The sequence below is a fragment of the Micromys minutus genome (assembly GCF_963924665.1).
Source record: "Micromys minutus genome assembly, chromosome: 13".
Taxonomy (NCBI): Eukaryota; Metazoa; Chordata; class Mammalia; order Rodentia; family Muridae; genus Micromys; species Micromys minutus.
Window position 1 is genome coordinate 12,910,435 of NC_137982.1, and position 15,885 is coordinate 12,926,319.

Below are 15,885 nucleotides of genomic sequence, written 5' to 3' on the forward strand. Positions count from 1 at the left end.
CTGAGCCAAAGGGGGACCCAACGGAACCGGAAGGGCAGCCCTGGCCGGACAAAGACAACTTCCAGGTCCCATGGTCATCTCCGCCAATCGGAATGCTCGGAGGACGACGGGCCCCCAAGAGGGACTTTCCGCGTTGTGGGCGGGGCGTGGGGCGAGGCCGGGGAGTCGGGCTGTGGAGGGTCTGCTCTGTGAGCTCCGCAGCTGCGGTTCTCCTGTGGAAGGCTGACCCGAGGACTGTTCTTCGCGGCAGCACTCACGAAGGGCTCCTGCCGACCGTTGCCTGCATGGGCCTGAGCAGCCTGTCTGCGAGCAAGCCGTGGTAAGTCCCTCCCGCCCAGGGATGTGGACTCGCTGCGTGGGAGCCTGGAATGCAGAAAGCTGTTGGGCCCTCTCCCTTGTGGATATTGGTGTTTCTTAGGAAATCTTGCTTATGTGTTCCCAAGTCAATCTCTTGCCTTCCTTATCTTTGCTTTCCCTAGCCGTTCACAAAACTGTTGTTAACTTGAATACCTTTCTTGAACACCAGAGCCAGCCACTTAGACCGATTTCCTATTGTCGGGTGTTTAGTGTGCCTTTCTGTAACAAGTTCACGCCCAGGCCTGCCTAGCTTGGTGAAAGATTCATACAGGTTCTCTTCCCAATGAGAAAACCTGGAAACCATTCTGAATTCTCTTTGCTTTGCCAATCCACTTGCTTATTGCGTTCACCCCATTTATTTTATTTACCGTTTGGTAGCGTTATTGTGGGAACTATAGAAATAATTATCAATTTAATCTTTTACCAAGCTTAAAGCAAAGCAGCTTTGTACAATGTTGTAGAACCACTGCTAGCTATTCCCGCTTCAACTTTTTTTTTTTTTTTTTTTTGGTGTGGATATCCATTTTCCGTAATATCTGTTGAAAAGGTGGACTTCTGGCCCATTGAGTGACCTTTTTGGAAGTAAGTTTGCATTATGAGAGTTTCTTGCTGGGCTGTCTACAGTACGGTGATTTTGTATATCCTTGTGTTACTTTAATAACCGTGACTTTGCAGGCAGTTTGGCATTTATTGTGTGAGTCCTCCATCTTTATTCAAGACTGTTTTGGTTCTTCAAGATGTTTTTCATTCCCATTTGAATTTAGTATCAGAGATAGTATCAGGACCTAGGGCTTTTGACGCTACACAAATACTGTACTACTAAGCTACATCTTCAGCCCTACTTTTGTATTGTTTGAAGACTGACTACCATTTCTTGGCAAACAGCTTTTTGAACGTTTCTTTGTTTTTTGTTTTTTTGTTTGTTTGTTTGTTTGTTTGTTTAATCTGTAGGTTGCTTTGAATAGTTTAAGGGTTTTTTTTTTTTTATGTCTTCCTGTTTATAAACACAAGATGCCTCTTCAGGTCTTTTATGTGAATTGTCTTCAGAAACGTCTTATTTTCTACATTCATGGTTCATTCATGCATTTTTATCAGGATCTACCTCCTTAATTTTCTTTTCATATTGATTATTGTTAGTGTCTAAAAAATACATTTAAAAAACCCTGCTTTTTCTGTTGTGTTTGCCTAGCCCTTGCAATTCGTTTATTAATTCAGTTAGTCCTCTTGTGGCCTTTATTGATTTTTTTTTTATTACACATTGGTATAGTCTATGAACAGAAATCATTTAATTCATTTCCAACAGGATGCTTTTTTTTTCTTGTCTAATAGGGCAAACAGTTTTAATTCAATGTTGAACAGAAGTAGGAACAGTAAAGTAGAAGTGGACATCCTTGTTTTATTTTTTATGTGAAGAGGAATTTTTTGGTGTTAAATTAATGAGTAAATATGTTTTGCTATGAATTTTTCATAAATACCTTTATCATGTGAAGAATTTTCTGCCAATTCCTACCTTTCTGCAGCATGCTGTCTTGAACAAATGCTGTCTCTGCATCAGTTTGATGATCGTATGCCCCACTCCTTGTACCAATGTATTACTTTATTTTGTTGAACCACTTTGCATCCTGTATTAGGCTGAATCCTACTTGGTTATGGTAAAATCCTTTTAATATGCTCTTGGATTTAATATGTTTATATTTTGTTGGTTATTCTTATATCTACTCTTCAGTGATACTGATCTATATTTTTATTTAGCTAGAATGCATTTGTCTGGTTTTCTGTGTCAGCAATGCTGAATGTACAGAATATGTTAGGAAGCATTGACTCCTCAAGTTTTTGCAAACATTTTGGGGGAAAAAAAGCCTGTTCATTCTTTCTCTAAACATTTCACAGAACTCACTGATAAGACTGTATGATATGGGACTTTCCTTGTTGGGATTTTTTGATTGCTAAGATTGTCTTTTTACTTGGTATAGGGTTATTGAGATTTTTCTCTTCTTGAACCAGTTTAGGTGATTCATTGTTTCAAGAGATGTGTCCTTTTCTTTTTTGCTCTCTAATTTTTGATATATAATTATTACAATAGTCTCATTTTAATACTTTTATAATGTTGATAGTAATATATCCTTAGTTTCATTTCTTCTTACAGTTATTTTTTTTTTATTGTCTCTTTTTTCATTAGTCTGGCTAAAGGTTTGTCAGCATTGGTGGTACTTTTCAGATTTTTTTGTTGATTTTTTTTCCTTTGCTCTTTTTAACCTTTTTTTATTTCTCCTTTTAATTTTTTTTTTTTTTAAAAATTAAGTTAGCCTTGGTTCTGTTTTGTTTTGAGACAGGGTCTCAATTATAACCTGTCTGGCTGTCCACTCTAAACTAGGCTGGCTTCAAACTCATAGAGATCCATCTCTGTCTCCCAAGTGCTGGGTTAAAAGCCACCACCAGGCTTAGCTTTCTTGTATATATACATGTGTATGGATACACACACACACACATTTTTCTAGATCCTTGAAGTGTAAGGTTTAGGTTATTGATCTGAGTGTTTTGTTATTGTTGGTTTGTTTCTTTTATTGTGTTTTTGAATTTTGAAACAAGATCTAGTACAGATTGGCCTTAATTTCACTACTTAGTCAGAGTTTAGCCTTGAATTTATAATCCTCCCGCCTCTGCCTTTCCAGTACTGGGGTTACAAGTATGCACCTTCTAATCCACCATAAGCACCTCTTGAAGTATTTTTAATGTAGACTTACAACTAAATTTCCCTCTGATTATTGTTATAACAACAGCTCATAAACTTTAGTATGTATGCTATATTTATGACGAGTTTATAATTCCCTTTGGCTTTTTTCTCTTACCTTTTTCCCCCCTACATGTTTGTGAAGTCTTTCTACATGTTTGTGAACTTTCTTCTTCTTGATTTCTAACTTCATCTTGTTAATTCTTTATGTGGACTTAAAATACATTGAGGCTTGTTTTGTGGACTAGCATGTTGTCTCTTCCGGTGACTCTCATAAGTTCTTAAGAAGAATGTGTATTCTGTGGTTATTGTATGGAATAGTCCATACATGTATATTAAATATAGTTGTTTTTTTGTGATATTCAATTCTCTACTTTAATTTTCTTCCATATATCTACTCTACCCATTGTTGAACATACAGTATTGTAATCATTTGCTTTAAATTCTTATATTGGAAAAACTTATCTTGGTTTCAGAATTTTCAGTGCATCTTGACCACCAGGATGTGAAGGACCAGAGCAACTAGAAAATGAGTACTCTTTTCTTCTAGTTCTTTTAGTTTTTATTTTTTCAGTGTTGGGGATTGACCCAGGGCTTGTATGTGCATGCCCCTTATTGTTTGTTTTGATCACCAAGGTGTAAATACAGCCTAGCTACCACTATTTAACTCTATATTTTGACATGATTTTTAGGAATTTTAAGAGAATAGCATCTGTATTGTTTCCCTTTTACTCTATTTGGAAACAAAGATTAAGACATTGAAAAGCAACTGCTTATAAGGAAAGTAGGCATCTACTGTGTATAAATCAGGGAGGATATAGGCTCACAAAAGAGCCAGGAAAATTTTTTTCCTAATTTCATCCCAAAACCCAGCACAGAGACAATTAATATGTCACCCAATCAGCCAAGAAGATTAAAACTAGGCTGGAGAATGGTACAGTGGTTTTAAGAGCACTAGCTGCCCTTCCAACAGATCTGGGTTCAGTTACCAGCATGACAGCTCACAGCTATCTGTAGCTCCAGTTCCAGAGTGTCTGATGCCTACTAATCTTTGGGGGCCACTAGGCACACAGACTGGCATACCACCCATATACATAAAACTGGGTGAGGGAGACTTAGACTTTCTATAATAACTACATATAATTCAAATGTCTTAGGTTTTAGTAACTTCATATATCAAAAAGCAGGCCTGGGGGGTAATCCCAGGACTTGGGAGACAGGCAGGCAGATCTGGCATGGACTACAGAGTGAGTTCCAGGACAGTCAAGGTTATATAGTAAGACCCTGTCTCTTAAAAGGAAACAAAACAAATCAAACAAACAAAAAACAGGGCTGGAGAAATTGTCAGGTTCTAGCACACAGCACCTTATACAACTGTGTATAACTCTGTGTGCTGGTTTCATGTCACCTTGATACAAGCTAGAGAGACTGGAAAGAAGGGAGCCTCAACCGAGAAAATGCTTTCATCAGATTGCCCAGTAAGGGACTGGGGAGATAGCTCAGCAGTTAAGAGCACTCTTAAGCTGTTAAGGCTGCTCTTCCAGAGGTTCAGAGTTTAATTCTCAGCAACCACATGGCTCACATTCATTTATAACAAGGTCTGATGCCCTCTTCTGGAATACAGGTGTACATGCAGACAGAGCACTCATATTCATAAAAATAAATAAAAAAATAATTGAAAAAAATTGTATCATTAGCATTTCTTAATTAAAGATTGATATAGGAGGATCTGGCCCACTGTGGGTGGAGCTACCCTGGGCTGGTGGTCCTGGGTTCTATAAGGAAGCAGCCTGAGTATAGGAAACAAGTCAGTAAGCAGCATTCCTCTGGCCTCTGCATCAGCTCCTAACTCCAGGTATCTGCCCTATTTGAGTTCTTATCCTGACTTTCTTCAATGATGAACAGTGATATGGAAGCATAAGCTAAATAAATCCTTTTCTCCCCATCCTTTGGTCATGGTGTTTTATCACAGCAATAGTAACCATCACTAGGACACTCTAGTTCTAGGAGATCTAATTCCTTCTTGCCTCTGTAGGAACCAGAACACATATGATATATTTAACATTCATGTAGACAAAACCAAAACACATAAAAATAAAAGTCAATACATCTTTCCTTAGAAATATAAAGAAAGCATGAGGCCTACAAAGAAACAGTAAAGTATGGATAATTACGAAGAAAGTCCACAAATTGTCCCCAAGAATATTTAACTAAAAATAATATGGGGTGTTGGTGTTGATGAAACCCAATGACCTATGCATTTTAGTCACATCTGACAAACACTTTAAAACAAGTATATTGTAGTAATTCAAACTGGAGTCATGAATGAAATCAAGAAAACAGTATATGAATAAAATGGGAATATCATGAAAGAAAAAGAAATTATGAAAAGGAGCAAAAACAAAATTGTGGCTTTGAAAAGTACAGCAATGGAAGTGAAACACTGATTGATGGTATTGGGGAGATGGTGCACTCAGTTGTTCAAGGGTTTGCAGTGCAAGCAGGACCTACACAAATAAACTAAGCCTTACAGTGAATGCCTAGAGTCCCAGTGATAGAGGAGGTAGTGTCTGCTGGATCCCTGTAGTTTTGTTGATGGCCAGCCAGTGAATCTTCATTAGGGAACACCAGGATAATGAGAGACCCTGTTTCAAAAAGCAACATGCACAGTACCTGAGTAACAACATATGATGTCCTCTGTCCTCCAGAGCACAGGGCTCACATATGTACTCTTGTACACATATGTATGCTTCATGCACACAAAAATGATTGGAGCTCTTCTAAGGCATATTTGAGCAAGCAACAGAAAGTAATCAGGGAGCTTGGACGTTTGCATGAGGTGTATTTTAAATACCCTAGTTCTTCCTTTTATTTAACTTTTTTTGATCTTACACAGCCTCAAGACTCTTACTTACCTCCTGTTTTGCCTACCAGCATTACCAGAGTTTTCTCTTGAAAACCCCAAATATTGTTACTGTCCCTGCAAAAGGCACCCTTCTGTCTATAGATTGAGCTGTATTTCCCTCCTTTTAAGCATTCAGAGATCTTACTGTTCTGGCTCTTGATTACTGAAGTACTTTATCTTATAACAGCCCCAAATTCTACACATACACTGTACTCTTACAAAATAAGGTTTCACAAGGCCACCTGCTGGTAAAAACTAAGCATATTTAAAACTCCAACTTAGTTTTCTGTGAATGATACAAGTTACTCAGTGACATTGGTAGGCACTAAAATAGATTATGTTTTAAAAGGACTCTGGTTACATGGTGTCCCTGTCTTGAAACAGCAACAATAAAAAGACTTGACAGTAGCTGAGAACCTAGCCCAGGTGGTAGAGTGCTTGCCTAGTAGGCAAAAACACCTTATGTTTGATACCACACACTGGTATGTGTTGGTGTGTGCCTGGTGTGTGCCTGTAATCCTAAGCATTGGGACCTAGAGTTAATAGGATCATAGGTCCAAGGTCATCATTTGCTAAATTGAATTGAGGCTAGCTGGGAATACATGAGATACAGAGAAAGAGAAAGAAGAGAGTCTGTAAATAAGCATTGTTATTAAATCAACATCCCAAGCTGTATACAATAAATAATTCTATGTGCTAAATAATTTGCATTGTATCTAGGATCAGATACAATGTCTAGCACAACATCCTAGGTGACATTCATTGAACCTTCTGATGCAGCTTCTTGTTTGCAAAAATAGAGGGTTTAGAAGACAAATTTGGTGACTTATTGCAGACTTTTTGAAGCAGATATTCAAATCCAGGATTTTTACTTTCTTTTTTTTTTAAAGTTATCTGCAAAGAGCCATTCATTTTCAAATTGTACATTTGAAAACACTGAAAAGGCATAACTAGATGCAGTTGATGGTCTAATAATTAAATATAGTAATCACAAGTAAGGTAGGTGTTACTAATTGAAAGAGATTACTAGACTGGTATGTTATTCCAACATTTGGAAGGTGGAGGCAGGAGGATCAAGAGTTTGAGACCCCATGTCAAAAAAAAAAAAAAAAAAAAAAGATATTAAACCGATCTTGTCAATGGAAATATTAACATTGGTGATGAAATGTGACATTCCTAATTTGTATTAACTTGTTTCTATTTTTTAAACTTTTTCTCCAAACATACTGCTTATGTAATAAAGTTTTATTTAAGAAAACTTAATTTACACATGTACTTTTGACTAAACTTGTGAATCAAGAAATACATGGAAGTTGACCACCAAGCTAGTAAACATTTTGTTAGGAGTGCACGACATTATATTTTCTTTCTCTTGTTACTTGTATACTTAAAAATGGGTGTGTATAAGGAAAAGGAAATATCAGTCTTGTCCCACAAGAGTCTTGGTGTTTTGTGAAGGTCAAGACACAAAAGTAGCAGCAAAGGTTTCCCTTTTTTTAAAATTGCTTTCTTGGTTCACGTTGTAAGTGACTCACTAGGAAAAGGTTCATGTTCAAATAAAGAATAAGTGTAAATTACTAAGTCTTGTGTAGCAGCAATACCCGGCCTAGCGGCAAAGATCTGTAGTCTTAGCTACTTAGGGTATCAAGACGGGGATGAACAATTCAAGGCTACAAAGTGAGTGCAAGGCAGACAAATGTAACTCAGTGAGACCCTATCTCAAAATTAAAAATAAGTCTGGGGTTTAAATCCGTGGTTAATGCATGAGATGTTAGGGTCAATCCTCAGTAATAACAAAGTAGTAATTTTCAAAAAACTTGCACACCTGTTTTGTTCGCAGCTACATGTGTGTTCATTCCGGACAAGAACTTTAAACTTAGCTTTATTGCTGTTGCTTTGTATTCAACTTGTAATACCTTTTCAAATAAAATTCTTATCCTTGAGTCACAGACGGAAACAACCTTATTCCTTCCTAGTTTCCTCATTACCTGAAACCGGGTCACTATATGGAGTCTGACTTTTGATTTGTAGATCGGATTCGGTCACATCTTCGTAAGTTTGAGGTAAAGCTGAACAGAGAGACATGTTTTTATAAAATAAACTATCACAATCCCTAGTTCTTTGCGTCTCAGTAAATGTTGGGGGAGTTGAGTCGGCTCTAAGTGCTGCCTGGCAAACAGGGCTTGCTTCAGAAAGGTGTACGCAGATGCTTCCAGGCCCTCCTTGGCTACCGCTCAGCTACAGACTTGCTGGTGGCCAAGTCCGAGCCCTGTGCGCAAGCGCACATCTTCGGGCAAGCTCCGAGCCCAGGTGGGGCAGCGGGAAGGAAGCTCCGCCTCACGGGAGGACTCGGGGCCTATGAAGTGGGGCGGGGGGCGGGCCGGAGGGCGGAAGGAGCCGCTTCACGTGAGCAGGGGGGCTGGGCGGCGGGGAGGCCCAGGCAGCGGAGCCTCCCGGACAGCGCTCGGCGGCAGCAGCTCCGGTATAGTCACCGTTCTCCTCCTCACCCTGGTCTCCTTACCCCGGAGGCAGAGGTCCTTCCACCGCTCCGGTTAGAATCCCGCTGCCTTCTCTCCCCGCCGGGCGGTGTCGGGCCGGGAATTGCCAGGGGCTCCCACGACGGGCCGAGCCCTGAGGGGAGGGGAGATTGGGTGTGGGGGAGCGGCCACGGAGGGCAAATGGCGCACGCGCGAGCCCTACCCCGCCTCCCCGCCCCCCCAGGAACCCCTGCCCAAACCGGTTCCCCCTGTCTGGGTGGGTGTCTCCAAGCCTTGCAACTGCTGCTCCCTTGTGCGAGGTCTCTCCCCTCCCAACAAAGCCGGTTTCTCGTCACTTTTGTGTTTTTGTCTTGGAATTGTTTGGAGATCTGCCGGTGTCCTCTGCCTCAGTTTCTCCCGTTGCCTACTGTGTCGGTGTGTAAGTGACGGAGGTTTCCTTGGGCCTCAGGCTGGCTTCTTTGGCTCGCCTAATTTGAAAGACTCTCTTTCAACGCCGCTCTGCTTTCTCTGACTGGTATTTTCTGCCTCATTCTCTCCACCTGCCTTTAAAGTGTCTCTGGCATCGCACGCTTTCTGTCTAAAAGAAACACCTGTCTGTTCCTGACTTGTGTCTTGATTTTCAGCCCCCTTTAGGGCTGTGTGAGTCAATCCAAAGGCTTTCTCCAGCCTTTCAGGGGTGCGCTGTTCATCCTTAGTCAGGTTCGTAGTCTTTACCTGCTTCTCAGTCATACTCATACCTGTGGTACCCGAAGGATAAACTTATCTTGGAAGCAACTGTCCTAAGCAGACCACTAAACTCATAACCATGCTTGTATTGCTCCTTTTAAAAACCGTGCTCCAACTTGAATTTGAGATAAGGGGGCGGGAGGAGGGCAGTGTCAGTAGGGCATTGGGCACCCAACCACAGGAGAAGAATGTCAGTGACAGTCCCCTACCACAGGAGAAGAATGTCAGTGACAGTTTCACAATGTAATTGATATTTTCATTTAGATCAACACCTGTATTTACATTCTTGTAAATAGAACACGATGTAAGTTATGTGGGCTTCCAGCTACTTTGTTTATTTAGGCAGAGAAACAATGGATGATAGTGAAATTGTCAAACTGAAAGTCATTTGGAAAAAAGCTCTGGTGCCAAGGAAGTGCATGTATAACTTTAATGTAAGTGAAGGACCTGTTGTTTTAATCCATAATTATTTATAATACTGTAGGTTGTATTATACATTAAAGAGTAGCCAAAACTTAGGAAATGGGAATGAACAAAGGATAGGATTATTTATGATCTTCCTTAAAGGTCAGAATTTGAATTAAAATTTGAATGATTAATTTCTATGTATGCACATTTTAGTTTACATGTAACGCTCAGCAGCTGAAGTAGGAGGATCATGAGTTCATGGACAGCCTGGGCTACATAGCAAGACCCTGTATCAAAGAACAGCCACCAAAAAAGTAAATAAAATGTACATGTTTAATACAAAATATCAGATCAATTTCATGACTAAAATTACCACATTCCATTATTGTGGTATATTTTTAGGTTCTTCAAGTGTGTGTGAGTCTGCATGGCTAATGATCCAATTCTGTGATCTAACACCAAGATACACCACACTGTACAGCCTTGCTTTGACCTTTTAAACTCAGTTTTCCGTTAACTCTCTGGTCTTACTAAGCTGCAACTTATCAACCTTGTTAAATTTGGCATAGTATTTTGTTTACAATTTACAAGTGATTAGCAACAGCATAACTCTTAAACATGGGAGTCCTTCCCTTCTTACTGAGAAATGTATTGTGTACATTATTCACAATAGAGGCATTTTCTAAATAAGTGAACTTTTAAAGTCATTTTGTTTTATTTATTAAATTTCCAGCTAGATAAAGCCTACCATGAAAGATAATTACTTAGAATTGTTATAACAAGTCACTTAGGCTGCCCATAAGTATCTTTGCAACTTCCCAGATATATGATTAGACTTTTCTTTCTTTCTTTCTTTCTTTTTTAGATTTATTTATTTTATGTATTTGAGTATACTGTCAGGTTCTTCAGACATACCAGAAGAGGGCACCAGATTACATTATAGATGGCTATGAGCCACCATGTGGGTGCTGGGAATTGAACTCAGGACCTCTGGAAGAGCAGTCAGTGCTCTTAACCACTGAGCCATCTCTCCGGTCCTAGACTTTTCTTTTTAGCAAGTAAAGAAATAAATAGACAAGAGTGAATATTTTCTTGGAACTAAAATTATTCATCTTCAGGTCCTTGTTTAGCCATGTACCTAAATCGTTTTGGAACAATGTATTTATTGTTTTCTCTTTTTAAACCAATTATTCATAGTTAAAGCCTAAGGGAAGAAAAATCAAAGATAAAGAATAGCTTGCCATGTAAATTTCTGAAAGGAAAATCCTACCTCACTTAAAGCTGCTTAGGAATGTTTTCTTGATTGTGTTTTTTCACAAACTGATAACGTGGCTATCCTCCTCCACTTCTGTCCTCTCCGGGTAGTGTTAGTGTTTTAAAAAATGTAAGCAAACCAATATTAGAATGCATACTTATACTTAGATTGCAGCCACTGTTGATGACTCTTAAAAGCCTTGTTTCTCTTCATGTGCAAAAACTGACCAAATATGGAAGTGGACAAGTCATGAATATGTTACTCTATAGAGTTTGGCCTAGAGGTTTCCTTTCACTATCCACATTTACCATAATACTCTGAAGTAGAGTTTTGTAAGGCCTAGTACTCTCATCCCTTCTTTCAGTCACTAAAAAGTAAGATAAGACCCCAGTTCTGTTCATGATGCTTGCTAAATAGTATTACCTAGGCAGTAAAATATGAAAATATATTTTAATTGTTTAGCTATGGTGCCAAATTTAGAGGTTTTCACTTTTCTAAGAACCCATGCATAATTGTTAAGGATATATGGTTAAGGACTTATCAGATTAGTAATTATATCATAAGCCAGTAGTCTCTCTCTAGGCCAGTGTAGCCCTGGTCTTCAGTTGGCTGCTGGAAATACTAAAAGGTACCTCACTGGTAGCTTTTGTTGGACTTTTTATGGAATATTAACTGAGTTTCTGTGATAAATTTAACATAGTGTTTCTCAAAGTTTAACAGTAATTTGGTTTTGATCATTCTCTTCTCATTTTCCGTTATCTGTTTTGGGAATTACAACCTACAGTATACAGTCTTGATCTACTTCTAAGGATGAGTCTTGAATTATACAGACTGAGAATGGGATTTTGTTATTGCTGTTTTTTGATAGAGTCTCATGGTTTCACTATATAGCTCTTGCTCTCTTGGAACCCAGTATGTAGTCCAGGTTGGCCTTGAACTCAAAAGATCCACCTGCCTCTGCCCCTCAAGAGCTGGGATTAAAGGTGAGCCACTATGCCCAACTTAACTCTGAGGATGTTAGAAGAATAGTAAGTACATTAGATTAAATATATTGAGTATTTGTATAATGTTTATGGAAATGGCCAATAATTTAAATATTTTTGTAATGAGCTCAGTGCCTTTGAAGGTGTCTTGATTAATGAACAGTTCAATAACACAGAACTTTTTTGTGTGTTTAGAACTGATTACTTGCAGAAGAAAAATTATTTTTTTATTGTAGTGAATTACCTATTACGTCCTCTGTATATTGAGGTAAAAAAGCTGACTTCCATCTCATCTTGAAATGCTAAAACTAACCAGTCCTCTTTACAATATTCTGGTTTTGGTCTTAAAGTTTTTTTTTTCCAGATAGAGTTAATGCATGAATGGAAGTTAAATATATATGAATCTTTTATCTTCTTGTAGAAATGCCTATTATAGTAGTGTGAGATGCTAATAAACTGCCTACCGTGTGCTTGGTATGCTTCCCTAATGTCCCTCCATCCCTTTGTCAGTACAGACCAGGCTTCTATCAAACATTTTTGGTCTGCTTTCAGTATATTCCTCTGGAAAAAACAAACGAGTTACAGAAAAGAAAAACTATATTACATTACTCTTAGGTCTTTGTCTTCTACTGAATAACTTGTTTACTTGATATTAAGTTCACAGACAGTAAAGGGAGGAAAATAATCAGATGCTTCAGATCTCAAGTACAATAGGTAGATATTCTAAATGTAATAGATTAATTTTCTTAATTATGCATGAGGTCAAATTATGTTAACTAGTTTCCTAAAAGGGTAAAAAAAAAAAAATCTTGAAAGGCCTTGAAGTGCTTTAAAGCATTTATATTTATACAATGCTAATATAAATTATATTGTGCCTTTTAAATTTGTTAAGAAAAAATATGAAAAAATTTGGTAGCAGAGCTTCAAAGAATAAAATGACCTTGACAATAAGCACTAGTAATTCATTAATATTAAGCTAATTTTCTTATTGTTTCCAGCTGTTGTGAAAATGGCTTTCAAATAGCAACTTAAATATTTAGTTTTAGAAATACTGCTTTGAAGTTGTATGAAGTCAGAATATTTGGAGTTGTAGAGGGAAGAAAAAGTAGTTTCCTGAAATAGCCATAGGAACATCTAAAGACCATTTTACCCTTTTATATCTTAAGTATCAGCATTATTGCATTCAGCTAGCCAACACAGGTAAGAAAATTGTCATATTGATGTATTGTTGGAGGAGTATTAACTGTGGGAACAGAAAGACATGTTGTATATCCCAAAAATCTTAGACTTAATTTAATATATGATTGGAGAAAAAGCTACTCAGTAAGTTTGAGATTCAGTTTCTTCATTGATTAAAATGGACCTACTTAATATTGTACTATAAAGTGCCTGATGTTTTCTTCTTTCTTAGATAATTCATAAAATAGTAGGATTCAGTACCTCACTTTACATAACTAAAATCAAATTATATAAGGTTTTTAAGGAAAAAAAAAAAACAAAATTTAAGTCTTACTCTCTTTTTAACCTATTACATTATTAGCTTTAGAAAAACAAGAAGGCTGATTACTCATGAGAAAATGAAAAATAACTGAACACATTGACTTTCTGTAGGCATTTTTTTAATATTCATTTTGTAAGGGCATTGTTTAAGTGCCTAACTGACTGGTCCCTATAGAGGGCAGAAGAGGGTGTCACATTTCCTGGAACTGGAGTTACAGGGGATGTGAAAGGATATGGTGCTGGGATCCAAAATCAAGTCCTCCCTAAGAACAATAAATATTCTTAGCTGGTGAGCCTTCTCTCTGGCCCCTCAATTAGTGAATTTTCAGAGTTTTAACCAGGGTGTTACAGATAAATAAATTTATATTTGAGACTTGTGATTAAGCCTTTAAAACAAATCCTTTTTCTGAAAAAGTGATGCATGTCTTCTACAACATTGATTGACTTTGATGGCATTATTGTAATGAAAGAATCCTTCTTGAAAAAGATAGATGTTCTGTAATTTTGTTGCCCAAGAGAACCCAGGGGTTCAACAGCTATGGTAATAGAAGGAAGAATGAGGGCTGCAAGAGATGAGAGAAACCCTAGATGGTGGTGGTGTGGGTGGGCTTAGTGCCACAGAACCTGACATTCAAACATGTCTCAAATAGTGAAGTTGTAGCACATGTATATTTGACTGTAATGGTAGAAAGAAAGGATTGCAACTTGTGGAGCATTTAGAAGAAACCTTTGTTGCATAATTTGTTAAAGAGTAACTTTTAGATAAGCTAGCTTTTCTAATTTTTAATTTCAAGTATATCCAACATAATGTTTTGTTGTTGTTTGTTTTTAAATTTAAGCTTCAATTAATGAGAAGGCTTACTTTCACATGATTCTTGTTACTTAATAAAGTTCGAAGCAGCAGCCCTAAGTTAAAAATCAAACTTTAAAACAAAGCCATACCTATTGTTTAGCAATTAGTGGTGGAAAATAATCTATATTTTAAAGGTAGGGGGAGGTTTCCATTGAGTTAATTAGATCTGCCCCTTTCTTTCCAGGGGGTAGGTTATGAGAAATACATGTGAAAACTAGTGCAAGAAAAACAAGTTTAAAACTGACAAAATGAAAAGAGCTAAGACCAATTGTATGTATTCCCATATTTTTCTGCTTATTTAGTTTTAGTTTTAGGGATCAAACCCAAAGCCTCACACTTGCCAAGCCTGTGCCCTGCAACTGAGCCCCACCAAACTTACTGGGTTTTTTTTGGGGGGGGGTGGGTTGTGCATATGCCTGTGAAAGCTGGAGGTGGACATTGGGGGTTGTCAATTACTTTCTTGAATTCATATTTTAAGGTAGGTTCTCTTGCTGAACCTGAAGCTCAGCAGTTACCTGGTCAGTGAGCTTCAGTGTTCTCCTTGACCCACACCCTGGTGTTGGGGTTATAGGCACATGCCAAATTGGCTTCTTTTCTTTAAAATGGGTTGTAAGGATCTGAATTCGGGTCTTCTTGATTGTCATGGCTTTTGCTGCTGACCCATCTCCCCATTACTCATTTTACTTTAAAAGATACACACTCTGTAGGAATTGATCTGCTATAGCATCTTTGAGTCTTGTTTTGTTACTTTCTGTTGTAGTTCCTTAACTGAAAGTAATCTTAACCAGAGCTGAATTTTAGAAGAATGCACAGAGGACAGGCTTGAATACATAAAGGATGGAGATAGGGTTACCAAGGAGTAAGATACAGCTCAGAATACCTAGGTGTCTGGGTTTGCTCCAAGTTTCATATTTTCTTTGTGAACTACAACTTGTCTTAGCTTTGATCTGTCATACAAAGTTAATATTTATCTGACAAGGTTAGTGTGGCACTGAAAATGTGTTTGAGTGCTTTTTAGTTTCACATTGGGTCTAAATTTGGCACTTGGTGATTAATACATATTACTTTTATTTAGATTTAGCAAGGTGTTTAAGCATCGTCCTTTTTTTGCTTATTGAACAACACAGTTTACTTACTGAGCAATGAAAAGAAGGTGGGGAATAGAAGGAAGTGATAAGTGTGCATGGTCCAAAGGGATCCCAGGGTATATTTTGAGACTCAGTGTTATGTTCTTAGCCATGACATTTGAGGTTTTGATAGAGTCCGAGATGATCAATTGTAGTAGCTGGGATAGTTGACATACTCCTGTAATCCTAGCACCCTGGAGGCTGAGATAAGGAACTAGGATTTGTGGGGCTGTCTATGGCATGAGACTTTTGTTTCAAAAAAATGTGCTGTTGTTGGATTTGGGTTTTTCCTTATTAGTCTTATGTAGCTATATTTCCAAGTACTTGCATATAGGGTAGCATATTGATCCTTTGTCTATTACTATACCCTGCCAATTACACTCATGTAGTACTTGTTCCCAGTATCTTACAGGGTTTGAGAGTCGCTCAAAGACCCCCTACCCATGTGAAAATGGTATAATACTTGCATATTATCTGGACACCCTTGCTTATCCTACATACTTTAACTCATCACTTAGAATACTTGATACAATGTAACTACT

The 15,885-nt window shown here is 38.0% G+C and overlaps 1 protein-coding gene across 5 annotated transcripts in view; it reads left to right on the forward strand.

The window, feature by feature from the left end:
* The first annotated feature begins 170 nt into the window (after window positions 1-170).
* RABGAP1 (RAB GTPase activating protein 1) overlaps window positions 171-15,885 on the forward strand; it is a 106,897-nt gene continuing 91,182 nt past the window's right edge. The window contains exon 1 of one of the 5 annotated variants that reach the window (XM_080926999.1): window positions 171-319. In XM_080926999.1, coding sequence (XP_080783125.1) covers window positions 285-319 — 35 coding nt within the window. In that variant the 5' untranslated portion in view covers window positions 171-284. Of the gene's footprint in view, window positions 320-8,424; window positions 8,545-15,885 lie in introns of those variants that run through there. The other 4 variants (XM_080926996.1, XM_080927000.1, XM_080926998.1 and 1 more) reach the window with 4 other exon arrangements.